Below are 27,283 nucleotides of genomic sequence, written 5' to 3' on the forward strand. Positions count from 1 at the left end.
ACACGTGGCACTTTAACAGCCACTGAACGTAAGATACAGACACCGATAATGGAGGGGTTAGCAGATGCATCGACGTCAGCTATCCTGAACTAAGAGCAGCAGTGTACACCATTAGCTAAAATGAGTCATAAAAGCTGTGGAAAGCCTGATAAAGCCACCGTTAGGAGCCTGCAGCTCACACTGAAGAAATCAAACAGTGCAGAGAAAAATTAATACCTAGAGACGTGAAAGAACAGAGAACATAATCAATGAGCTAGGTGGGTTTTTTTTTTTGACATTGCTCTCTGGCCATATTATGGGATTAGGGGTGTTGATTTGAAAATGTTATTTGTGCAGTATGAATGAACTTTACTCTTCTAGTTAGCATTTTAAACTACTAGAGTTTTGAGTATTTTGCTCCCTCTCTTTGGTCCACACATATCCATAAATGCACTCTGCAGGTAAGTACTGGTGAAAAGCTTGTGAAGCTAATACTAATGCTAGTTTGTTGCTATCAAAGACAGGTCGCGGCTGCGCCTACTTACGAAACATAGATAACATAAATCCATCTTTCCCTCTGTTCCTTAGTTGTGGTGGAGTGTTTTATGGGGTAGTGAAGGTGAACTTTGACCTTTTGGTTTTAAAACATTATTATTTTATCATTTTATCCTATTAGAAATTTGTGTAAAATTTTTGTAAGAATTAGAATAAGAACTTGTTTTATGAAGTAAAAGTAAAATCTAATCAGTCCTTGAGTCCAAGTGAACATTTGTGATGAATAATAAGAAAATCTCAAGAAAAACATCTCAGGGCTAAGATATCACATTCAAACATAAAACAGTGAAATTGGCACAGTGTCAGCTTGAACTGCCAAATCTTGGAAAAGCTTTCATTCTGTTGTTTGTGTTCAAGAACAGACGTTTCTAGTTATAAATAGACTTCTGACAGGAAGTGTTTGGCTCACAGGGCATACGCACTCAGACATTAAACATTTCATATAAATACAGTGAATTGGTTGTGAACTCCTGCAGTAGGCCTACCCTTGAAGGTAGGCCTACTGCAGTGGCCTACCCTCAAGTAAAGCTTATCACTATCGTACTGCAAATATCACATTAGTGAAATGATCAACACTTTTGTTTGATTAGAGGTTAAAGAAAAACTGCTACTGTTTACTTTTGCAATGCTCATTGCTGCTGTTGCCACACATCTTATAGGGCATTCACATTTATCAGTGTGTTTATCATCTGCTCAGGTTTACATAGGTGCCTAGTTAGCTTTGATGATTAATTGCCAGACCAGACCTTTTACAAAGCACCTTTTATGTCCCTAAATAGGCCAGTGTCTATTCATGTACTGCTAGACTACAGAGCTTCAAACATCATATAACAAAACTAAGAAACATGAATGCTAACAAAACACGTATGCACTGTATATCACTGATCTCTCCCAGAGTGACCAGAGTCCATTTCTCTTTAAACCTAGTCAACCAGAATCAATCTGGCCCAAGTAATGTTTGCCTTTCTTGCCTTCACATTCAGCGATCACACTTCGTAATGAGTCCTGAGAGGCTCTCACATCTCCCTTCAGTTTGTTTTAACGGGATACAAACCAGCAAATTTTCCATTTTACATAATGAGGTTAGTTCACTTGTGGACATGAGCTAATAATGGAGGCACAACAATGGTAAGTAAAAAATGATTAACCTGATGTCTCTTTCCAATGCTATCACGTCTGAGTTAAACCATATTAATTTGTTTAACACTATATTTAGTGTAAATGTAGATATTTAGTAGCTTTCAGCGTTGTCTTAAAGTGATATTGAAATAAATTTGGCTTGTCGGTAAACAAAGGTGTTGATCAGTACATTTACTCTGCCTTGCATCATATATGTGTTTTGGTATATATGTGTCATTTACTGTGACACGTAGGTCTACACAAGCCTTACAGGTGACATGTGATGAAGCTGTCACTTGTGTGTTAACATTAAGCAGAGTAAATGTGACATAAACAGGACTTCAGCTTGTTTAGTCATTAATCCGCCTTTTATTTCCCTAATTAATTTATTGTTCTTTTTTACCCCAAATCTCAAAATCCAAATGTCATTCCTTTCTGACAGATGATGTCACTCCGATGACAACATGGCTGTTCCCAACACCTATGGGTTAATCTTTGCCTGTACCTGTGGTGTGATCCTGGGCATTGGGCTGTGTGCCAACCTGCTGGTCTTCTCTTTGTTTGCCAAGTACAACACACTGCGTAAGAACCTGCTCGATATCCTTCTGTTCAGCATGACTCTGGCTGACTTCCTAACTCTCCTGCTCATCCCTTTCACACTGCACTCTGCTGTAAGTCACTCCTGGCCTCTCGGTGACATCTCCTGCAAGGTTTACCAGTTCCTGCTAGCCTTCAGTCTGGCAGCTAGCACCTATTCGCTGTGCGCTGTGTCCATGACCCGAGCCATGATCATCACCAACCCGTACCAGCCTCCCACCATGGATCTGGTCATTCTTATGTTTGTCTTGGTCTGGGCCCTCAGCTTCTTTATTAGCCTGCCTCTGCGAATGTTTGCTACCAAAAAGAGCATGGGCCCAAACCTGACAAACTTCACCTTCTGCCTTCCAACCATTCATGAGCACCACTACCAAGTGGTCCTAAGCCAGTTTGTACTTTACTACTTTATTCCGATGCTAGTCATTGCATTCAACTATGTCCGTCTGGCTCTGTTTCTCCACAAGAGTCCCGTAATGTCAGTGTCCAGTGCCAAAAACACCCGCAGAGCCTCTGTCATGGTTTTCTTGGCTGCAGCTACCTTCTCAGTGTGCTGGCTGCCTAGTTATGTGCTGGAGCTGTGTGTGTACCTGGGGCTGTATCGCCACAGAGCGGCTTGGGATATATTCCACTTTATCTGTACTGTGCTCCAATACCTGCACCCCTGTGTCAACCCAGTGCTCTATGTGCTGCTGTCTAAGCGCTACCGCCACAGGAGGGCAGCCTGGCTCTTCAGCTGTAACAGGAACAGGGTGCAGCCGCAGGTCACCAGCGTTACCACCGACAGCCTTTAGAGTCAGCTGATTTGTTTGTGAGCTGAAGACACCTTTTTGTTACAGTTACTGTTTGTACAAATCAAAATTTCTGCTGTGTCTGCCATTTTTTTTTAGTTGTTGCTGTTGTTGACATTTGTGATTATTTCAGTTTCCCATTCCAAGTGTGCGCTTTAAATATAGAAGTAAGTAGACATGAAAAGTCTATTTTCAGGCGTGACACATCTGCTATGTGCCTTAAAAAGCAGGAGGAATCAGTTTCTGTATCGCTATCTTAATGACAATTTGTCTTTGAAACAATATCCTACTTTATTTTTACAAATGACTGTGATTTCCCACCACCATCGGGGGGGTCATGTCATGTATTATGTCATTTGGAAATTTTCTTTCCCCATCATGTTGAAATGTGTTTGAGGATTAATACAGATCTGATTACAATGTATCTGTTTTAACAGAAACACATTCACAAGAATCATGAGATCACAATCATAGAGAAACCGTCTGTATTTGTGGTGTAAATGTAAAAATATGTAGAGGTTTTTCAGACTTAATACACCATGAAGCTTGAATGTTTTTGTATCCCTGTTTGGATTTTTTCCTTCACTTTTTTTAAGAGAAACTTTGTACACAATCTTTCACTGTTACCTTCACTACTTACACACTAAAATTTCAGAATAAAACTAATATGATGGTCAGCTCAATTATTCTGTAGTTTTATGTTTTTAACAATAAATAAACAGATGGATGGATAAAAGGTCAGGACACTGATTGCACACAGTTTGCTTTTTCTTTTGTTTTGCCGCAGTGTTTCTCTTAAATATTCGCTTCTGTTTCTAGGAATATAATAACAAGCCTCATAAAACACGCTGCAGTGTTCAGGTTGCTGTTGTGACAGTACTCCATATCATTCAGAGAGGATCTCATCCTGTGGTTCAAAGCACTCCAGTCTCATCCATCTGGAAAAAAAGTGGAATTTGTAGTCCTTGTTCGGCTCTGATGACCAGCTTTGAGGTGGAGGGCCACTCTAATCAGAGCCTGTAGCAGGTGTAGAACTAGCTCGTGTGTGATTAAGGTTACCACCAGGGGCTGCAGTCAAAGATGGTGGGCACTGAGTTCATTGACAGGGTGGGAGACTTACTAGAAACCAGCTGATATTGATACTCATTTTTTTTTTTTTGTCATAAAGTACACAGAAAGTAGAATATTGCTTGGAGAGAAACTTGAAATGTAATTATTTAATGATTTATTTGAGAAAGCTGGTCTGCTTCCTGTTACTCTTTACACATGTGTGCACATACCCCCACCCACCCTGCCACAAATCTGGTTTCCATTCACAGAGCAGCTATTCTTCCAAACAGCCATAAATCATTCAGTAAATTTTGCTACTTTGGCATCTAATGGCTATTAAATATGGACTATATGATCCAGTAGTATTACACTACATTACATGTAATGAAGAACCCAGAGGTCAGCCGCAGCTTTCACCTTCACACAATTCAATTGAGCCATCAAAAGTGACATCTCGAAAGCCTCGGGTCCAAACTCTCACACTGGAGAGTTCATGTAAGCGTGATTTTGTATTTGATATTTCTCTTAATGCTGTTTTGTGATTGTCTGAGGGCAGTGACTGCATGATATAAGGTGATGCGATCAGCTGTTTACTGGGGGTTTAACCACATCCTAACTGCACAATCAAACCTTACCAATAATGTTCATTTAAAAATGAGCTCAATCCTTCAAGAGCTGCTGATTAACCACATGGCAACACCGCCAACAGCGGTTGATATTTCTCTTTCACAAAAAGATCACAGGTCCCAGATAAAAGCCCACATCTATGTTCACACTCTTTGATGAGACAGGCCTAAAGTTTGTGGAGGGTGTAAGATGATGGCTGTGTATCAGGTGTTGTGGTTAAACAGAAAGCAGAGTGAGAGAAGTTATAATGAGGCTGGCTGAGTTCTGGCAGCAAGTAATAGGAGACAACCAGCCCCTCCCTCTGTCAGCTCGCCCCCTGACTTTTGGCCTTCTCTTTACCGTACAGCAAGGGCAGCTGGCCTGACTTGTACTGACCAGTCAGGCCAGTAGTCAGTCCCTATGCTGTATGTGGTGGGACAATAAAGAATGCACACGGAGTGTTTCAGAGGAAGATTAGTGATAAAGAACTTGTTCTGATGGCATTTGTCAAAATAACTTTATCGTGGCAAAGCTAGAGGATGCTAATACAATTTAGCAGGGAAAAAACTATAGGTAACAATGTCTGGTTATTAAATAGCTTGCCAGGCTATAAGTTGTGCAGTCGTAGCCGATTGGTTGGTCCTTTGTGGAACAATAGCCAATACGATCAGAGCTATTTGAGTGTTTTAAGTATGAGGATAGATCAAAAATTGTCAAGAAAACATGGATGTAGCTCAGAGGTATGAAAAACTAAGTAAATACGAAGCAACTTTAAAATTCCTCTCTAATGGCCAACAGGAGACGACTCCTCCGGTCGCAGAGGTCCACTTGTATGGAAGTTTTATTTTATTTTGAAATCAGTTTAATTCACTGTAGTTGTTGTTATTGCTGCTGTGGTAATTAGATTTTTACTGTGTTGTTTAGTTTTTGCAGTTTTGATGTGATATGATGTGATATCTTCCCGTGTTACCCCTTGTGAACACTACTAAGAACTTCTACCCTCTCTGTGTGTTTAATGATAGTCCTATTTCTAGTGATGTTTTTTGTTTATTTCCCATTTTTCTTTAAAGCTTTCTTTGCATTCTTGTCTTGTTTTACTTCCTGTTTTGTGATTATCTCACCTCTGTGTCACTTTTACCTTCATCTCATTCCTCTCCTGTTTGTCAGTCCCCAGACAGTCGTCAGTTTAAATATAGTCCTGTCTCCTCTCTGGCAGAGGATCTGTGTATGTTCCTGGATGTGTCCCCTTCCTTGTAAGATTTACTCAGTGTGTACTCCTGGTGTCTTTGGCTGCCTGTGTTTTCAGATTTCTCTTTTCGTTACCTTTGAACTTATCAGCAGCAGCTAAAGCTTGCTTTCACTTATTTTGCCTCTGTATTTGGGTTGTCAGTGCCATACCCTGATAGGTGGCTGCACCCAGGTCACATGAGCGGTTGTTGTCCTGGGAGGTTGCTCACTTGTGATGGTGATATCATTTGTTTGCATGTTTTGTTAGTGTGGTGTTTTACTTTGTATTTGCAGTTCAGTTTGCTTACTGACAGAATAAGTGCCCCAGTAGTGTGTAGTTGGCTTCCAGCAAGTGTTGTATGACTTTCCTCTTCATCGTTCTTTCATCCCTCATAATGCAGTTTTACTCATGCTGAGTTGTGGCCTCAGTTGAAGCTCACACGTTGCATCTTATATATACTTATATATAATAGCTTATATATATATGTATATATATATATATATACATATATATATACTTACTTATAATATGTATACTGTGAGGGACTGAGGTGGTTAGACACGAGGACACGGTGGGTATTTTGAAAAAGTGGATTTTATTTACCCCCAAAATGCAAAAATATACAAAATGAACTAACACTGAGCAGTTAAAACAGGGGAAATGAACTGAACTCAAGTCAAAATAGCAGCTTTATTAACTGCTCAACAAAATAAAATCATCTAACAGCAAAGAAACAAAACCAACAGTTAGTTTAACGCTTACCTCAAATTAATACTCCACTTAATGTTGAATAAATGAAAAGTAAAATGCATAACAAGAGTTGTGCGTCATATTTTTGTACAGTGTGCTTGAAACTAAAAATACTCCTATTGAATAAAAATGCTGGTGCACTGGGTTACCAGCTCCAGTGTTTTGTGCTGCATCATACTTACATTATAACTGGTGACCTATAACACCTATGGTCAATGAAGGAATCAACAGCAATGTTGAACATGATGTTAAAATAAGTACTAACAATGCGCTAAAATAAGTCTTAAATCCAACACAAATGGCCTCATTCAGAATGGGTAAAGAGTGTTTACCCATTACAGCTGACATGAAAGCTCCATGTTGTTTTCATGCACATGAGAAAGTTGAAAAGAAAGCAGGGACTGGAGCTGGAGCTATTCTACTACAGGCACCTAAAGGTGACCACTGTCTCAGTCACGGTGATGGCAAGGTGTTCAGAGGATAGAGCAGGCAGCTTAGCTGGTCCATCCTTTTTCTTGATCCATGTAAGACTTTCCTTAACACAGGAGAAAAATGCCAAAAGATCCTCTGCCACAGTGTAGAGGTTACAAGATTAGTATTAAGAACATGTCATAGCAAAGTCTTTACAGGCCAGCGCAAAAATCAAAGGGATTAAACGCATCTGTTTTATCTATTGCTGCCATCAATGCAGATTTCACTGCACTTTTTAATGATCAAAACAACAATTTATACAGTTATACTGACCAATCTTAATAAGTCCTCTTACAAACATTTCTTGTAACAAATTATCCTGTTTATACAATATCATGTTACACATCAATATTAATAAGTTAATGTTTGGCCAACACACACAGCAAGACAGCTACATTTTATGAATTCCTCAGAGACCCCATTCTTGACGCAATCCCCGAGTTAAGCAATGCAAATAGCTGACAGAAAATAGTTGTGGCTACACACTGTAAGATCAGAGGGCTCCAGCCATGAGCTAATCATTCCATATGCCGTATAGGCAAGTGTTGAAGGAGAGTTGCCGGTTTATTTATAGGAGTCTCTAAGGTTCACTGCGGAGGGTTGCTCTGTGAGCAGGATTCAATTACAGCACTGTTGAAAGATGAAAATACAGCATCTATACAGACACAAACACGAGTGTAAATTCTTAATATGACAGGGTTTACAGAGGTTATTGTGCTGTGTTTACAATAGCCGAACTATGAAGTGGTGGCTCTTCAAAAGAGAGGCTGTTAAATATACCATGCTGTGCGTTTATTTTCTTAGCATGCTGACTGACTCTTAGTTGGAATACAAAGTGCAACAAACTGCAAAGCACCCCAGGTCAGCTCAGCATGTGATGTCATCACAAAACCAGTTATCCATCGGTTATGTGAGTAACCCAAAGATCCACTGGGCTCAGAAGCTGCTTTGCAGAAATACAATAGGACCATCAAGCACCCTGCATCATCTTAAAACAAATAACAGAAAGCTAAGTGAAAGCAGAGAGGGAGATCAGCCCCTCTGCTTTAAGGTGACCCTGTTTATGAACACATTGAGGTAATGCTGCATTTATTTTAGAGAAAACACAAGATTTCCATGATGTGGGCTGGCGGAGACTATCTGCCACATGGCAACAACTTGTATGCGGATGATTCCAGGCTGACCTAATATCAGAGTCCAGCAGCCCTTTGACAGTGCAGAACACACTGCAGCACACACTGTGACACGGCAGGTAATGTGAAGATTGAAAATGTGAAAATTTTGGGGTCAACCCTCGGCAAAACTCTGAACATGGTCTTGCATTGGTCTTGCCAGGACACCAAAACAACTTGTGACCAGAGCAGCATGACAAAAAAGGGGTATTAAAACCTAATGATGCTTATTTTCTTGTTTCAGTTACACCCAAAACATTTAAACCACTGACAAGTGATGCAAATAATATTGATCTTTTCATAGCAAGGTGGTGTTCTGTTAAGAGACCTTGGCATGCATATTTCAATTTGACAGATACCATCTATCCAAGCATCTCTGCAAATCAAGCCCTTCTCCTGATGGCTGCGGTGCTCCCTGATAACAAGGACCCAGCAGAACAGCCACATCGAGGAGACAGCTCAAGAATAGCTAGAGTTTACATCCTAATCTGATCGAGCTTCTGCGGGATTCAGAGGCCTGGTGCCCTCAGCCCACAAGATCCAAAGTGTGGTGTATTCGACAGAAGAATGGAGACGGATCTTGGTTTATAGTGGAACGTGTATTCAGCAGTAGTTAGCCATCCATTAAATACTCTCTCTTCCTCTCATTATTCTATCTCTATCAGTCACAGAGCCCCCAACTGGTAACTGTGTATATGTTCATATCCAGTCCCCCTGTAAAGCAACCCTTCACCATCTTAGCAGTGTATTTAAACATAACACAAAGGATCTACTTCCAAGTGCCAGACACCAAAGTACACATCAAAAGGTCCCGTATCCATGCCCTGATGAGTCCGAGCTGTTTTCTAAGCATGAAGATGACTTAGGCAAAAGTAGGCAGTAGTAGTAAAAGCTGTATATTGTTCTATTAGTTAGCTCACTAAATTATAGTAATTTTGTAAACAGTCTCACAAGAGAGTTCAGTCTCACCTTGTGAAGCACCTGCAGAATGTGGGTGTCTGTATGACTTAAGCTTCCTGTATAAGAGGTCTTCTCTTTGTCATTAACCATTTGCCTGATGAGGGTTTAGAAGTTAAATGTTACTATATATACACATAGACACTCTGGGGGAGTCTGTTTGCATTGCTGGCAGTCTGTCCATCTTAAGCATATATGAAGTATTATTTTATGTATTTTAAGTCTACAGTAGTGTAGTATAAAATGAAAGCTGTTGCCCAGCCTAGCCCCCAAATTGATTTTTAAGCAGGGAAAACAGCAGATCTTTACAAATGCAAATCAGTTTGCTTCAGATACTGCAGATAAATCAGGTCCTGTGTGATGCATTGAAACGCTCTGGCTGTGCTCAACATGATGAGAACGTGCACACAAACATATACAAACAGCAGCTAACAGGAGCTCCCAGTGCCAAGAAAGAGGAGTCTGAGGGGAGAATGATATAAACATAAAGTTACCAATAAAGAAAATTGTAATTTGAGACCTTTGAAGTCACCTTTGATTAATACCCCACGTGTGGTTCTCCTGTGAACTGATCCGCCTGGAGTTGCCCCCCCAACCTCAGCCTGGATTTTGGACGACACTGCCTGCTAAAAAAGGGAAAGGCTTGATCAAGAAGTGAAATGATAATCCGAGGTAGGTGTGGGATGGGACATGCAGAGGTAATTCCAAAGAACCCTGCCCTCTGGATTTGAGGCATCCAGTTTCAAGTCTTGCTGCATGCTTCATTACCTATCAGCAAAAACAGGAACATCAACTTCAGATGACTGCAGTCTAAAAGTGGTGGCTATCAAAATGCAGGAACTGGCAAACAGCTTGAGTGGGGTATCCTCTTTCTAAAGTGGAAGCCCTGGGTACAGACACCTCAGAGTGAGGGGACTACGTACTTTCCTCACTTGCAGAGTGGGTAATGGGAATGGTATAAACACAGCTTAGGTGCTATTAGGCAAAAACTTTCACACTATTAATTAGATGCAGCTGCGCATGCTCCTCACATCTTTGCCATATACACTGGCTGATGAGTGAAGACCAAAATGTATGCTGTAAGCTGCACGTAGTTTACCCTACTGTATCAGTTTTTGACTAAGAATAGCCATTATCACTTGATCAGAATTCCAGTAGGAGTCTTTGGCAAAATTCAAGATGACTTTGCCTTGTAGGCGACATCGAGAAGGCCTCTTGTGTATTTAAAGTAGTATAAACCCTAAATAGGGGTTGTATCTGAGTTGTTCTTTCAAGTATGCACTGATACTAATATGCAAGTTGTGATATGTGCAAATTAAAACGGAGTTAAACTTGTTTAAAACAGAATGTTTTCAGTGCACAATGATGCTTGATTAAAATGAAGGCAGTCCTATTATTAAAATGTGTAATAAAAATGGTTATATAGGATTAAACCCACACATATATAAAACACACACATGCTGTTGTACTCTATAAGTTAGTGATGTCAAACTCATTTTACATTGTGGGTCACTTTGATTTTAAGTGGGCCAGTCCAGTGAAAATCCCCTGTCTTCAGTGCAAAGATGTTTAACTCCCTCAGATATCTTCGTATAAGGCAAAGAAGTGCAATTTCAATGATATGTCTCTGCCACTGCAAATGAAAGAAATCATTCAGCATGACTCTTTAGGCTTAAATTGTAAGAAATAAATGTCTAAAATTAGAGAGGAAGTTCTGGCAGCGTGTTGGCAAGACTGTCGTGTATAAAACACAAACTTTAACTGTTTATCTCTTAGTTAATTACTTTGGTGTAGTATGAAAGACCACGGTGGGAGGTTTTTAATCGTTCGGAAAAGCCATACAACTTATTATAGAATGTGAATATAGTTCACATTTTATTAATTCAGTGGGCCAGATTGGTGCCTTTGCCGGGCTGATTCTGAGCCCCAAGCCTTATGTTTGACCCCCCTGCTATAAGTTCAAACTGCAATATAGGAGGATGTGTAAGACTTTTTCAAATTTTGAATAATTTTGAATGTTTAGTTGAACTAAAATTAGTTGATTTAAACAACATTTTGATCAACAAAGTCATAAACCTTTTTGTGTTTTTGTAAATGGTAAATGGTAAATGACCTGTATTTGTAAAGCGCTTTACTTAGTCCCTATGGACCCCAAAGCGCTCTACACTACATTCAGTCATCCACCCATTCACACACACATTCATACACTGTGTGAATGTACCCATTGTTTATATACAAGAAATAACTGTAATTCACAATGAACCAGAGCCTTACTATCTATTTAACAGACATCATTGACCTGCTGCTGTAGCAGTTGTTATACAGTGCATTTATATTACTTTTGTAATTTTCTTACTTTTGTAATCTTAAAATCGCTCCTACTCCTCCCTCCTCGCTGAAGATGAATATGTCCCCATATATCCACAACACGCCTGTGCCAGTCACCCACTGTCACTGGTACATGTGATGTCATAAATCCAGCTCTCACCGACATGCCTTAAAGTTGCATATCTCACAGAAACTTTCCACTTTGCATGGAGGAAAAAGAAAGCCACCTTCTACTGTCACACTAATAACTCACACATTTCTATGTGGTGAAGGTCAAACGCCTAGGACGGATGACTAAAGAAGTTTGAGTAAAGATGGATTATGCTGTCAAAAATTCATCTGATGTTCATCAGACCTGTAAAAATGATTGACTTTAGGTAAATTTGGCTCAAATTGAACCTAAATGGGCTCTCTTGACAGCCCCCTCATTCTCTATCTGTACTTGGGATTGTTGTATAAGTCTTCAGAGTTACCATAAAGCTTCCCAGATATAACTCCACCGCTATAGACTCATTCCAGCCTGAGAAGCTGTCATCACCAGCGTTGAAGGGCATACCTCAGACTGGCTCAAATGCCACCTATTTCATTTTGAGCAGAGTCACTGGCACCGCAACGATCCGATCCGAAGGACCTGCTGACTCGCATTGCTGACCTTAGAAAAACTCCTCTTTCAACTTATTTATTAACACACCCTCACACACGCAAACATGATACACACATGCGTTCATTCACCAGCTGCACCAGCGCCAGATGCACGCTTACAGAAATACACACGTACACTTGGCAAATTCTTGGCCTGGGCTTGGGGGGGAGCTGAAAGCCAAGGGGGGTCACTGACACAAGTTGCTACTGTGATTACCTCACGTCTGTAATGGGTTAGCCGGGAAACTCTACCTGTGTATATTTAGACAAAGGCAAGCTTCAACGGATCAGGTGCAATTAATCACGAGGCTAATATATATATCGACGCCTTTTCAAGAAATATAGTTAGTGCTCGTCTTAATATGTGAGCAGTGCTGAAATGTTATAGTAATATATGATTGTTAGAAGAATGGTGTTCATTTTAAGACGTGGCTATCTGTTATTCGCTCAGCTCCTACATGATTTGCATCGTGCTATTTTGAAAATCAATATAGTTCATATTTGCTCTCAGAGTTATTAAAATATGATGATAAAAAATGCTCTCAACAAAACCAAAAAGAAAGTTTTTAATGTATGAGGTGCTCGGTGAACTCACCTGGTCTTGTTGCCAAGGGATTCTCTGACAATCATAGGTCAGGCCATTAATAATGATGGGAGGTTCCTTACTGTCAGCGTTCATGCACCCTGCTGGCTGAATGGCATGTGTCTCATTGCATGCACATGCATATCCATCCACAGGTTTAAATGGATACTTTGTGTGTGTGTGTGTGCGTGCGTACAATTTCACATGCACAGTACAATTTCATACTCTTAGCAACTAATCAAATGGGATCAGATGAATACCCCGAAGGACGTTGCTGCCCATCCTCGCTGAACTATCAACCGTGGATTCTTTGAGCCTTTTCTTTTTGCTCTGACAGATACGCGAGCGCCATGTGTCACTTCCTTAACTTGTTTGTTATTGTTTGTTTCCCTGGATACAGCCAAGGCCTGACACCTTGGCTTGACCCAGACAGTCATTTGGAGAATGCTATATGCTAACACATTAGCAGGTGGAACAATGTCCTAAAACTGACATGCGAGTCTGAGATCCAACCTTTTGTTCAGCAGGTGAACAATTGAGCTCTATTGACAACTTTGGTTTGTTAACATTGCAGTAAAAAAAAAGAAGCACGCCCTTTGGTGTGAAATATGCTTATAATGGAATATAATTATCTGTAAAACACTGTCTGTGTATGCATAATAAGGCAAAGCATCCCGTTTGAATTTAATAACCCTGATTAGCACCCCGTTGTTGCTATTGTTGTGCTTGTGTGTCTGCAGTATATGACATAACTGACACAGCTTTATGAAAGTGGAAAAATCGAGCTATAATTAGATCACTCTGCTGCTGCAGTGCACATATAAGTTCACCGTGTAGGCTGCACATTGTCTGTATGTTTCATTATTATCTAATCTTCACTGGTTGTAGCAGCAGAATCAAACTGTTAGAGAGAGAAAAATAATAAATTTGATCCTGTTTGATTGGATTTGCAGTCTGACAAGGGCCTAACGAGGTCTGAAGAATTGCAACTGAGTTGCTCGACACCTCTGAATATCAGTAACCATGAGGCTATAGGTCAGTTGTCTTCTGGGGCTCCCCTTGCTCCAACTTGTATAATTGAGCCCTTTAAATACAAGAAGCCATGAATGTTATTTTGGCTGCAGCTTCCAGAAGGCTCCATCTTTTCTGGCTGCTCAAGTATCAGTCAAGCCAGCAGTTTCCACTGGCTAGGTCCAGGAGGGCCCCTGGTTAAACGAGGCCCAGAACTTCAAAGCATTCAGGTTATTTCATCTAATTCATTTCAAGACACTTCTAATGAGAAGCTGCAGAAGAAAACCGCTCATGGTGCTCAACTAAGCTATATCTGTTTGTTACATTCATCTGTACATCTGGTATCTAAAATAACAGGCTGTGGCCCAAAGTAGAAACAGCCTGGGTTGTGGAGGTTCCCCTTGGAACAAGAATAACCCAATGATTTCATGAATGAAGGACCTGCAGAGTGAGAGACTGCGTTTCTGAATAGACTCTGAATCTGAAAACAAAAAGAAAAGGTATCAGCCCCCACTCTGAACAAAACAAGACAGGGCACTATAAAGTGTGGAATATCACGCAAAACATAAAAATTCAAATTGAAAGTACGTGTTCTAAGGCTACATGTTTACTTGGAAAATCACTGCACTGCCACAGTGCAGTGACTGGTATGAGAGGGACAGCAGCAGCAAGTGTCATCTGGTGTTCCAACTTGGGGAGGGCTTTGGAGATTTAAATGGTGTGAATATGATAGCCTTCTCTTGGTATAGCTTATGCAAGTGGAGATCTGTGTGCACCACTGAAAGTTGACAGTTCAGAGGCACTAACCTGACAAAAGGGCGGCATAAATCAACAACAACCAAATCATTTTTCATATCACCAAGTAAAATAGTTTTAGATAAAAAAAAAAAAAAAAGAAAAAGAAAGAAAAGGAGGGACTTGGCCTGAATCTCGGGCGGCTGCATGAGAAAGAGAGACAGGAGGGAGTGCAAGCAAAAGGGCAAGAGGAAGCCTCCAAGGAGGTGAGTGACGGGTTTACCCTCGGCGGGGTAAAAAAGATGACTGTGGTGGAGAACCACGAAGAGACTGTGGCCGTTACTCCTTTGTTACAAGATGCTGCAGACGTGGAATCAGCAGACCAGGAGTGCAGCGAGAGGGTGGTCATAAACATCTCAGGTCTGCGTTTTGAGACGCAATTAAAAACACTCTCTCGCTTTCCGACCACCGTTTTGGGAGATCCGCGTAAAAGGATGCGCTTTTTTGATCCGCTGAGAAATGAATACTTCTTTGACAGGAACAGACCGAGCTTCGATGCTATCCTCTATTATTACCAGTCCGGAGGAAGGCTTCGGAGGCCCGTCAGTGTACCTGTGGATATTTTCCTGGAAGAAATAAAGTTTTATGAACTCGAGGAAGAGACCATAGAGCTTTTCAAAGAGGACGAGGGCTTGGCTCGGGAGGAGGACCGACCGATGCCTTCCAACGAGTTTCAGCACCAGTTGTGGCTTCTGTTTGAGTATCCAGAGAGTTCCGGACCCGCACGGATGATTGCCATCGTGTCTGTTATGGTTATTTTAATATCCATTGTTATATTCTGCTTAGAGACTTTGCCCGAGTTCAGAGAGGTCCCCGCAGTGCATGACAACCAGGTCAATGCAAGTGCACAAGGGAAAGCGCCTAGTCCGTTCACAGACCCATTTTTCATGGTGGAGACACTTTGCATTGTGTGGTTCTCTTTTGAATTCACCATGAGGTTTCTGTCGTGTCCCAGTAAAGCCGCTTTCTTCAAAAACATGATGAACCTAATCGATGTTATAGCCATAGCTCCGTATTTCATCACCCTGGGCCTTGATCTCGCAGAGCATCAGGGTAGCAGTCAGCAGGCGGCCTCGCTAGCCATACTGAGGGTCATCCGTCTGGTCCGTGTTTTCAGGATTTTTAAACTCTCCAGGCACTCAAAGGGCCTGCAGATTCTCGGGCAAACGCTTCATGCGAGCCTCAGGGAGCTGGGGCTGCTTATATTTTTCCTGCTAATTGGAGTTATTTTATTCTCAAGTTCGGTTTATTTTGCTGAAGTAGATGATTCCGAGTCTGGATTTACAAGTATACCTGATGCGTTTTGGTGGGCCGTGGTGACAATGACCACAGTCGGTTATGGAGATATGTATCCCTCCACTATCGGAGGTAAATTCGTCGGATCCTTGTGCGCCATCGCCGGAGTGCTGACTATAGCGCTACCTGTTCCTGTGATCGTGTCCAATTTCAATTATTTTTACCACAGAGAGAACGATCAGGAAGAAAACGTCCAATACGTGCACGTGACCTGTGGACATCAGCCGCAGCCCTCGTTCGGTGAAAGTGATTCGATCAAAAGTAACCAGTCGTTCTCCAAAACCGAGTCCTACCAAGAAAGCGACGACTTAGAAGCTCTGACACATCTACACGTGACTCCAGTGGAGACATACACAGGGAAACTGACAGATGTATAAAGAAGACCTCAAAAAATCTGGTGAGTTTTGTTTCAGTGGACACAGGTTTCTGTGGGCGTTTTGAGCCTTTTGTCTGTAACTCACCTCAGAATAAAGCTTGATTTGATTTCACTAAAACGAATGAAGAAAACAGTAATTCCTCCCGCTTATGTAACACACAGGTTATTGGTATTTAAAAAAATCAAAAACATTAAGCTCATTGTTGTGGCTTTCATCAGCGAACAGTTTATGATAACAGACTCTTTTTCTCTGGAAGAGGAAATTCCAGTAAACAAGCAAAAATAAAACTGGGGAGATTTTCCTGACTTCGGTTTGACTGCAGATTTTTTAAAACGCTCTGCAGATGACAATAGTGATGTGGCCTTACTTTGTTTACGCACAAAGGCATTGGAAAACAAAGCGCACATTATCCTTTTTTGTTAATGAAAACTATTTTTTTTAAATAAAACCAGAGAAAAGAATTCGGCACCAGTAATAAACAGAACCACTAAAAAAACAATCGTCGTGTAAACCAGAGCTGGGATTTATGCTGGCCACGTACGTGTCTGTATTTGGCTGCTCTGTGGCGAGATGGCTGCAGTCACGAGAGCACTTGGCGCTCAGATGTTGATTTGTGGTGAACAGTTTTTCGTGCCCACTCTTAATCACTTTTATCCTGCTTTTTGTAAACATTGCTGCTTCACCTTAGCCCCCATGTCAAGATCTAATGACCTCTTGGATGGTACATTTATGTGTTAACAGGGGCTCCAGCCCTCTGTGTGTCATGTTTTAATTTGATGAGATTTTCTTCTTGCATTATAAAATCTCAAAAAAATGTGAAATTCAAAGTTATCAATATGAAAGACGACAGAAACCGTCACTGTCTTTATTTTTCTTTGGGACATGTGCTTCTGTGGAACTCTGGTCTGTAAGAACAAGTGAGCTCTGTGCGCCGCTGTGTGGATGATAAACATCCATGCAGTCAGCACTCCTGCTCAGGCTCCTCAGTGCGCAAAATTAACGCTTTAGCTTGAGTGTCTTTGCACTGTTGCAGTTGGCCTTTACTGATTTAGCCATAAGCCCCCGAGATCCTACTATTTGACTCTGTATGTATCCGGATACTTGTGGCGGTTAAGTAAGGTCAGCACATGCTCGACTGCTTTCCCTCACCTCCTAAATGTTAACGCGGTGGGTTTTGTTTTGTGCTTACTTGCAGGAGGCAGAAGATTAAGTGGAGCTTGTTGTTCCCACAGAGTCACAACAAGACACACGCGTGGCGCTCTCTTCTCCTCCAAAACACTGGATCGGTTTCTCACGGACTGTTCTCGCACAGCCAGTATTGTAACCTACAGAGACATTACAATGGAAACGCATGGAAAAGGTTCAGTCTTGCGTAATGGACATACTTTTTTGTGTTAGAAAAAAACATTCTTTTGTGTACGCTTTAAAAATGACCATGCATTCTTTGTATAGAAGAACTGTGTATATATTGCTCTCTTGCCGCTTATAATGCAACGTTGTAAAAAAAAAAGTACCTTTATTTTATCTTAGGCCAGAGCATTGCAATGCAACGTCTGCATGACCTGAATTCATTGTGGATTAAAAATGTAATAAAATATTTATTTTTGTAATGTAAACACGAACGTGAACTTAACTTAATCCTTTTGATAAATGATTCATGAAGAAGAAAATACCACTTGTCATTTTTCATTGTTTCACCGAGGAGAGCAGAAAGTAAAAACATCATTGTTAAAAAAAAGAAAATTAAATAATAAAATCTATGCTCACTAATTAGTTTAATACGTTTTTATCACTTTTGGTGCTGAATCGTGGAAAATGGGCGCAGAAGCAGACATCGGATTGTCTTGCCACGAAACCAATTAACCTAATAAAATGTCATAGTGATAAATGAAGGGGTTTGTCTTTAAGCACATTTTAAGAAATTAGACAGAAATCCGATCACCCGATTTTTGTGTTTATTCTGTGTTTTTGAAAGTTAGAAGATGCTTGCTTTAAATAAGAGGAGCCCATCTGCTCACACCGTCAGGTATCTGCATACAGCTCAGCAATTAACTAATAGAGCAGATTATTTACTTGCTTCGTTGTCAGTGCGTCTATTTTATTTTTATTTATTTTTGTTTCGAAGGAAGTTTTCAGACGTCGATCAATCATCTGCGCTGTCCGCGGTGCTGAAAGTCATCAGCGGAGCATTATGGAAAATTCCCCACCTTTTTTGGTACACCTGCATGCCTTCAGGGGCCAAAATCTAACAGCGACTTCACCACTGAGGAACCTTTTAAACTCCGCATGATAAAGAATCGGATGTGAGAGCTGCACAGCCTGGAGAGGAAGCAGTACTTTGTAGCTTTAAGGGCTTCAAACCGATTGCTGATGAGTAAAATGTAGCACACTCTTCATTAGTTCAAACTTACTACACCGAATCTGGTATCGCACTGGCTCAGATACAGACTTGCGCATCGAAGTCCTTGACGCGACCAACTAACGATTTAATCCTTAAATCATTAAGAGACGGAAAGGAAAGCTGATGCTTTAATCGCCAAACAACTGATTAGATTCTCATTTTCTAAGATATAGATGATCTCAGATGTGACGTGGAGTGGGTTCCGGGGATCTCTGTATTTTCTTTGCGGTGTGATTGCACCAGCGCTGGCACACGAGCGTTCTTGTTTTTGTGGTGTATGGAGAACTTCTGGCGGCGTGCTTTGGTAGAGCCGGTCTGCATTGCGTCGAAACCTTCCAACTCCTCCTCCTCCTTCTGCTGCCCTCCCTCTCCCCTCCCCTCCCCATCCTCTCTTCTCCCTCGCCTCCCCTGCACTTGCATGTAAAACGCACAGCAAAACATGCTTGACACTGTTGAGCAAACATTTGGACATCGCTGCTACACTTGACTCTCTCTCAGCTCACCAATGTTATTTATTTATTCGTAAACCCCCCCCCCCCAGAAACATTTCGCTCTCGATGCCGCCTTGAAGCCCACTCTACCCGTCATCTTGTCTAGTGGCAAAAAAACAAAAAAACAAAACAGATTTCTGCTGATGCAGTGATGTCTGGAAATGTCAAGGGCTCGCTTATTGCCCCTTAATGTATCTCCCCCCCGAACTGCAGTGCAAGATTTTCTCCTGCGGTATACAGCGAGCTGCTCACAGCACCGTGCCGCCAACGCCGCAGCTTTGCGATCCTCTCTCCCTTTTTTTTATTTCGCTCATTTTCCATCTCAGGCTCCCCTCACTACCCCATTTCAAGAATTCTTTTCTTTAAAAACCTGATTTTGTATCGTGCTTTACTGACACAGTTTGGATGGAGATGCGCACAGTGAGGTTCTAGGATTTTTCTTCTTCTTCCTCTCCTTCTTCTTCTTCTTTTTTTTGCTGGTACAATGTAAAGTTGCCACATGACACCCACTGGCGCGCTGCTGTTGGGTGATTTTACTCGAGGATAAGACGCATTCAAGACGTTTTCAAGATCAAACCACGGTAAGCCTCGAAACTTATGTAACACTTTCTGGTTAGATTATTTTTATTCATAGGTAGATTTTTTGGTGGTGGTGGTGTTGGGGGTGCTGGAGTGTTTTCACTCTAATGCTTTTGCACATTTCCCCCGCACTTGGGCTGCAGGGTGCTTACATGTACAAATAGTAATAACAGCTAATGTTATGCGTCATAATTCAGGCTGTTGTGAGTGGCGTAGGACAAATCGCTGTTGTTCTTCTGTAAGAAAGAGATCCTGCGTTTCTTTGTCAGCGTTTTACAGAAATATTTTGCAACTACATGAAAATGCCAGTGGATTTTGTTTTTATTAGGAATTTTAAGCCAGGGTAGAAAATAACTGCCGCATCATATCACCACTAGAAAGTCACTATTAAGTTGTAGAGGGAGCTTTAAAGTGGTCATATTTGACACATTTTACAGAAATTCTCCACCACATGTGTTTCCTTACACTTTAAATGTTGGATAACTGCACTCAATGCACACCGAGAGACATAAATAAATAAATAAATAAACTGCAGAAAATGCTGAAACAGCAAATATCTTGGGCTGTTTGATCCCATTATTTCCTCCCTCCCTCTCTCTCTCTTTCTATCTCTGCCTTTCTTCCTCTCTCCTGGTGACAGAGGCAGCAGCAACAATAGCTGCAGATGCACCGGAGAGGAGCAATGGTCAAGCCAGCAAGAACCACAGTGGAGCCGCACTGAGGCAAAGCAGCCAGCCCCCCCCCTAGTATCTGGGGACGTCTCCAACAGTTTCAGGGGTGCGGGGAGCTGAGGAGTGGAAAATTTCCTCCCAATCCTGAATGCCTGCTCAGCCAGACTAACCAACACCCCAGCACAATTCCTCCCCCTCTTTTAATCACCTCCTCGTCCCAAAATGACCGTAGTAGCGGGCGATAATATGGACGAGACCTCAGCTGTCCCTGGCCACCCTCAGGACACCTACCCCCCTGACCACACTGACCACGAGTGCTGCGAGAGGGTGGTTATCAACATAGCCGGTCTTCGTTTTGAGACGCAGCTGAAAACGCTCTCCCAGTTTCCGGAGACGTTGTTGGGCAACCCGAAAAAGAGGATGCGGTACTTTGATCCTCTGAGAAATGAGTACTTCTTCGACAGAAACCGTCCCAGCTTCGATGCCATCCTTTATTACTATCAGTCTGGGGGGAGGCTGAGAAGACCGGTGAATGTCCCCTTGGATATGTTCTCAGAAGAAATCAAATTTTACGAGCTGGGAGTAGAGGCGATGGAGAAGTTTCGTGAGGATGAGGGCTTCATCAGGGAGGAAGAGCGTCCTTTACCTGAGAAGGAGTTCCAGCGTCAGATTTGGCTCCTCTTCGAGCACCCAGAAAGCTCGGGCCCTGCCAGGGGAATTGCCATAGTGTCCGTGATGGTGATCCTGATTTCAATAGTTATATTTTGTTTAGAGACTTTACCACAACTGAAAGAGGATCCAGCAGGCCGAATAGAGAGAGTGGGGAACATTACAATTTATTATAAGCCCGACATCCTTACTGACCCCTTCTTCATCATCGAGACTCTCTGTATAATCTGGTTCTCCTTTGAGTTGATAGTACGCTTCCTAGCATGCCCAAGCAAACCGGCCTTCTTCAAGAACATGATGAACACGATTGACATAGTGGCCATCATCCCTTACTTCATTACACTTGGCACTGAGCTGGCTGAAGACCCAGAAAACGAGGGGGTGGGAGAGCAGGCAACATCTCTGGCCATACTCAGGGTGATCCGTCTGGTCAGGGTGTTTAGGATCTTCAAGCTGTCGCGACACTCTAAAGGACTCCAGATTTTGGGACAGACCCTCAAGGCCAGCATGCGAGAGCTAGGACTGCTGATCTTCTTTCTGTTCATTGGAGTCATCTTGTTCTCCAGTGCTGTCTACTTTGCTGAGGCAGAGGAGCAAGATTCGCACTTTGGCAGCATCCCGGATGCATTTTGGTGGGCTGTTGTGTCCATGACAACTGTGGGCTATGGGGACATGGTCCCGGTCACTATAGGAGGCAAGATTGTTGGATCTCTGTGCGCCATCGCTGGAGTGTTGACAATCGCTCTCCCAGTGCCTGTCATCGTGTCCAACTTCAACTACTTCTACCACAGGGAAACTGAGGGAGAAGAGCAAGCCCAGCTGCTCAACGTCAGCACTCCCAACATCCCGTCTGAAACCAACTCCAGCCGCCGTAGTTCGTCTACCGTCAGCAAATCAGAGTACATGGAGATTGATGGAGACATAAACAATAGCATTGATAACTTTAGGGAGGCAAACCTCAGAACTGGCAATTGCACTATAGCCAACCAGAACTGTGTAAACAAAAGCAAGCTGCTTACCGATGTTTAGACACTAGCTAGGAATTTTAGTCTCTCTACGAGACTGTTATAGATGGAGTAGACCGTAAGTTAGGAATGCTTCATTTACCTCCCCAAAGCACTCTATGGCATTAGGCCTGCAATTATGCTCAGCTATACTGAAAGGAAACAGAAAAAAAACAAAACAAAGCTGTTAGAGTACATGACAGGTAGAAAGAATTATTATTCTGATACTACAAATATATAGTCACATCAGAGAGAAGACATTGATCATTACACACACACCAGGCTCCCTCGAGGACCCAGAGCACACGCCGTCTTCTCAGACCACAGTGTGATAATTAAAATCTTATATGCATGGAGTACAGATAACATTTCAGCAAGTTGCACAACCCACCAGAAATGACTGCAGACATGCAAGCATCTGCGGCTAAATGGTAAGCGCCAAAAAAAGTTAGGAGACCTCCCCCCGCCACCCCCACCCACACACACCCTCCCTCCATTCCCCGTTCTCTCCGCAAAGGATCTTCTACTCGGCAAAGCACCTTATAGGAGGAAGACTGATCTCTCTTGTTTGGATATAAACAGACGGCGATCTACTTGCTTCACAGACATCTGCAATGCTGCTGTTTCATTTTTGTTTAGTTTCGTTTTTTTCCTCAGCAGTTGCTGTAATTGTGTCATCACCAAGTGATTCAATGCCATGCCCTTTAGACGCGACACAGCACAATGAGAACGTGAGCTTCACATGAGCATGATTAGAGACTTTCCATTTTGATATCGGCATGCACAAGACATATCTCACAACACCGGAAAGGATGTTCTTTTGGATAGCTGCCTCCATTCCCTCCTACAACCCCCCACCCTGCCCCTCTTCCATTCTGTTTTCACACCGAGTGCACTGGATGAGTTTTTGGTTCGAAAATGCAAATCATTTAGAAGTATAGAAATTGAATGTTAAATCTTAAGGGAACAGTACATAAATGAGATCATAGCATGAAAAAAAAGTAACCTGCATTATGGTCTGTCAACTAAGGTACTTTTGTATCCTGGTATATTTAATGCATGACGTGAGTATACAGCTTGTTGCTAAATCTTGGCACTTTGTGGTGCCCTATTGTCAGGAAAACTAAGGAAATCAAATTCTGGATGTTTCTGAATTGTGGTCAAATATATCCGAACCTACCTTCAGGATGCAGAGTTTATCATTTAAGAGTAGGCAAAGAAACTGAATAAATATTATCAAAAAAGCATATAATCCTAATAAGCACCGATTACTGTATTAGTCAGTAGTGCACTGCATGGACCTTCTTTTTTGACAACAGAACAGATTAAAGTCATGCTTCTGTCTCCATCTCCAATTTAGGTCATGCTGATTTTGAATCCACAGAGAAGGATATTTATCAGAAATATATTCTGACTTTAGTTGCTAGTGCCTTTCCCCCTTTCATCAACAGGACCAGTGAAAGTGCCTCTGTGTTCAGCGGTGTTTGTGTGGTTGAGCAGAGCTGGTCCACCTTCTGTCTTAGTGTTGAAACCGTGTTTGCTATGATGCTATGATGCCAGGTGAGCAGGTGATTTGGGTAAATATAATAGGAAAGAAAAACAGATCCATGCTGTCATGCACAAACCCGATTTTACGCTGTCATGCACTTATTTATACCCTTGAGCAGCAATGTATTGTACTCTGCATGTTTACCACTCCACTTCAAAAGGGAATATCCATTGTTTTGTTTTCCATGCTTTTCTTTGTGCACCATGCATCCTTTCAAGGTCTCTACCTCAGTGAGGTCATTGCAAACACACTGCAGAGCTGCAAGCTTCGACGCAGGGTTTCTTATACCATAATGCAAAATGGAACCTTAAGTGTAAACTGCAGTCATGCAATATTGAATGTGAGAGTCCCAAAGCATAGCCTTTACACAAGCACTTAGGGTAAATAGTGTACCACAATCCTGCTCCTTTTTTTCACTCAAAGCTACGCACAATCAGAACGCGTTTGTAGTTTGTAGAGATTGCCTGACTCTCCTAATGGGATGAGGTCGACTTTTTAATGTGTCCGTTTCTTTGAAACAGTGCCATGTCAAGTTACCGTAGTGTCACAGGAAAATTAGCAAATGTGTTTAAAAATGGCAGAGAAGTTGAATCTAGTTTTAAAAGCTGTCACACTGAAATTTTTGGGCAATGTGATGCACAGCAAAGTGAAGCCCATCTCTTTGCACAGTTGTTTTATTCTGCTGCTTAAGTCCTTATTTTTCTTTACTAGTGAGATTTTCCTTTCTTTTTGCCTGTGCTTGTTCATTCGTCGTGCATCGTTTCTCAGCATATTGTTCCAGACAAGCAGACTGCAGATAGAGTAGAACAAAATGTACTTGAAATTCTCCAGCTACTGTACATCAACCTACACTCAGTATTGAGAATAATTTCTCTGAATGATAGCTAGATTTTATACTGTACTGTATGCTACTGTTATTTTTGTTTTGCCTTGTTTCCTTTTACATTTAGCACACTCCCGACAGTATCCTGTAAAAAGAAAACACTGCAGTGCTACTTGAATGTCAGAGTTGTTTGGCTATTCTTTGCGGTGCTAGTACACGACTACCGTTCTTGTTTTGCTCCCTTAAAACGTTTCCTGCGGCTGAAGCAAGCCTTCCTGAATCATTTTGGAAAAGATGATTTTCTTCTCAGTAATTTATCTTCCTCTCTGTTATGTTGTTGGTGGCTGGTTGAGTAGTTTGCGGCACTGTCCGTCATTTCATTTGGGACTGATCTCTGTACTGTACTGATGAAGTGTGTCCACCTCAGGCACGGCAAATGTCAGTAAATGCAAAAAAAAAAAAAAAATTAGAACGATATCACTCTATCTAGGATTTCTCGTAAAGAATACAAAAAATATAGCAATTTCTTACATGCAGCTACCCAGAAATCATTGAAGGATTGCATGAAATGCCAACACGAGGGGATGAAGATACAAGTGATTGCCCTCACATTTACATTACTGTCACTACTCCTGCTTTGAGGGCATGTGTGAATGGTGCTACACATTCAAATACCCAACTGAAACATGCATTCTTAACAGCAATAGAATAAGAGTTAACCTGTTCCTTAAAAGCTTTTTGTAAAAATGGGAACACAACTTTGAATGTCAGAAAAACACTTGACAGATACAACAGGGCTGCTTATGTACCAACCTCTTGTCTTTCGTTCTGAGATTTTTGCAAAGGTCAGCGGGGTCAGCTGTAGAGGCTGACATTTTCTTGTGAGAAATCCAAATGTAGGCTTTGCAGCAGTGGCCGTTCCCACTGAGCTCCCCGGTCGGACTGAAGTTTCGCTGCGAGGAACAAAGCCGCCCGAAGGGTTCAGTCAGACTTATAGCAGAGTCCCAAAGGAAGAGCCTAGAGCACACTTACAGAGAATCAGCTGTTAGAGAGAAAGACAGAGAAGGTGCCTAAATTATTTTACATCCTCATTTGTTTAGCTTCCTGTCAGATGCTATGCTTCTGCAAACAAACATGAGTGAGAAGATCTTTAAAAAAAACATTTAATTAAGAAAAAAATATCACAAAATGTCATGAGAATAACATGCAGTTTAGCTACAGTAAGATAAAGTAACCAATATATACTACAATTATATATGAGAAACAATTTTAAAGTGTGTTCCTAGTTTCCTTTGTTTTGTTTGACTTGTGGTGGCACCGTAACATGAATGATTTAGGAAGAACATGCCTTATACTGGAATATCAAAACAAAATGTTCCTCCAAGTAAGCCATGATAATGAAACTACTGTATTATGACCACGTGCTTTACACTAGATGATATGGACAAGAAGTGTACAAACTATATATATTTAAAAAAAAAAAAAAAAAAAAAGTTTGTCTTTTTGGTTCCAAGAAGATGATGAAAAAAAAAACCAAAACATGATTCATTCAAAATCACCACGTTCACATTTTTTTTCCCAAATCTCTACTGCTAAAATGTATCTCTACAGAAATCTACTAATTGCAAAAAACTGCATGATTGATGGAAGAATGCATGAGCTTTGCCTTTCAAACTGTGGATCAACTATAATACAGTTGCATCATTTAAAAGAAAAAAAACAAAAGAAAGAAAACCCTTGCTTTCATCTGCACCAAGGCTTCCTGTAAGGCCCTGTTCAGAACTTGTCGTGTCCTTTGCTGGATTTCTTAAAAGCACTTTAGCGCTGACCTCATCACTGAGACGGCGTTTGTCAGCGTCTGTGCGTGATGTTCAGGTTGTGCTTGCGAGGCTCTGAATGTGAGCAAGGACGTCAAGGGCTAGTTTCTTAGACTTTATCTCCACTGTAGGACTGAAATCCTCTCTCGAACGACATTTAGCACCCTCTGATCTCAGTCTAAACTGTAACGACACAGCGTTGTGGGAAACGTGTCCAGCTTGTCTAAACAGGGCCTGTGCCACACACCCTCCTCTGTACTTCACTGGTTTAAAGGCATTCTTGTTTATTAAAAGTCTCAATGTTGGACTGCTTTTTTCCATTTCTTTTTGCCTGCTTATAAAGAGGCACTGAACATGACTGAATGTTGCGATGTTGTGTATCTCACTTGCCAAAGGTGACAATACTGGGAGAAGTTCTTGTTTGTATGAGAATGGCTACGAGTTTGTCTTTTCTGTCAGGACTGTACATTTATTCACCGATGGGGAAGGACCTGTTTTTTTGTTTTTTTGTTTTTTTTGGAGCAAAGCGCCTAAAGGACTGTTGAACTCGTCTCCTCTTCTTTTCATCCAGTGAGCGAGCCAAACTCAAATTGTGTTTGTCCAATCCAGCCGCCATTGTCATGTTGTGTTTACCAAGGGTTATGCTACAATGTGTTCAGTTTGTCGGATGACGACAAAGGCATGGTCTGTGATCTATGCAAGGGTTACTTGTTTTTTTCTTATATCACTTATGATTTCATCTGACATTAACTTCAATAAATTTTTAAGGATCAGATGGTGTATGCTCATTTCAGCTTGGGAATGGGGGCGTATATCTGCAGCGTGGACGAGCTTATTCATAAAAGACTCTACTTTACCGTGTGGCTCTAACAGCACAACTTGAGGTCTCCATTTAAATACCTTCACTACTACTGGATCCTATCATTCAAGCCATTAACAGTGATTCATGGGGGCAAGGTAATGGGTCTACACTAA

General features: G+C 41.5%; 3 protein-coding genes across 4 annotated transcripts; all 3 read left to right on the top strand.

Moving 5' to 3' along the window:
• Positions 1-1,527: 1,527 nt before the first annotated feature.
• On the top strand, positions 1,528-3,721 carry LOC146382873 (galanin receptor 2a). Its single transcript, XM_084932526.1, has 2 exons — positions 1,528-1,662; positions 2,096-3,721. The coding sequence occupies exon 2, from the start codon at positions 2,118-2,120 to the stop codon at positions 3,039-3,041; it is 924 nt and encodes a 307-aa protein (XP_084788652.1). The 5' UTR covers positions 1,528-1,662; positions 2,096-2,117; the 3' UTR covers positions 3,042-3,721.
• Positions 3,722-14,428: 10,707 nt separating this feature from the next.
• On the top strand, positions 14,429-18,378 carry LOC146382874 (shaker-related potassium channel tsha2-like). 2 transcript variants are annotated; one of them, XM_084933847.1, is made up of 2 exons: positions 14,429-16,324; positions 17,500-18,378. In XM_084933847.1, the coding sequence occupies exon 1, from the start codon at positions 14,874-14,876 to the stop codon at positions 16,302-16,304; it is 1,431 nt and encodes a 476-aa protein (XP_084789973.1). In that variant the 5' UTR covers positions 14,429-14,873; the 3' UTR covers positions 16,305-16,324; positions 17,500-18,378. The 2 variants fall into 2 exon arrangements, 1 of the variants encoding a protein (XP_084789973.1); XR_014800686.1 differs by lacking the exon at positions 14,429-16,324 and adding an exon at positions 17,278-17,389.
• A 711-nt stretch (positions 18,379-19,089) lies between these two features.
• Positions 19,090-27,081, top strand: LOC146382875 (potassium voltage-gated channel subfamily A member 1-like). The gene is made up of 2 exons (XM_084933846.1): positions 19,090-19,777; positions 20,416-27,081. Exon 2 carries the CDS (start codon positions 20,669-20,671, stop codon positions 22,142-22,144), a length of 1,476 nt encoding a protein of 491 aa, XP_084789972.1. The 5' UTR covers positions 19,090-19,777; positions 20,416-20,668; the 3' UTR covers positions 22,145-27,081.
• The last annotated feature ends 202 nt before the right edge of the window (positions 27,082-27,283 follow it).

Source organism: Perissodus microlepis, chromosome 7 (genome assembly GCF_051167445.1).
Source record: "Perissodus microlepis isolate ML-2025 ecotype Zambia chromosome 7, ASM5116744v1, whole genome shotgun sequence".
NCBI classification, from domain to species: domain Eukaryota; kingdom Metazoa; phylum Chordata; class Actinopteri; order Cichliformes; family Cichlidae; genus Perissodus; species Perissodus microlepis.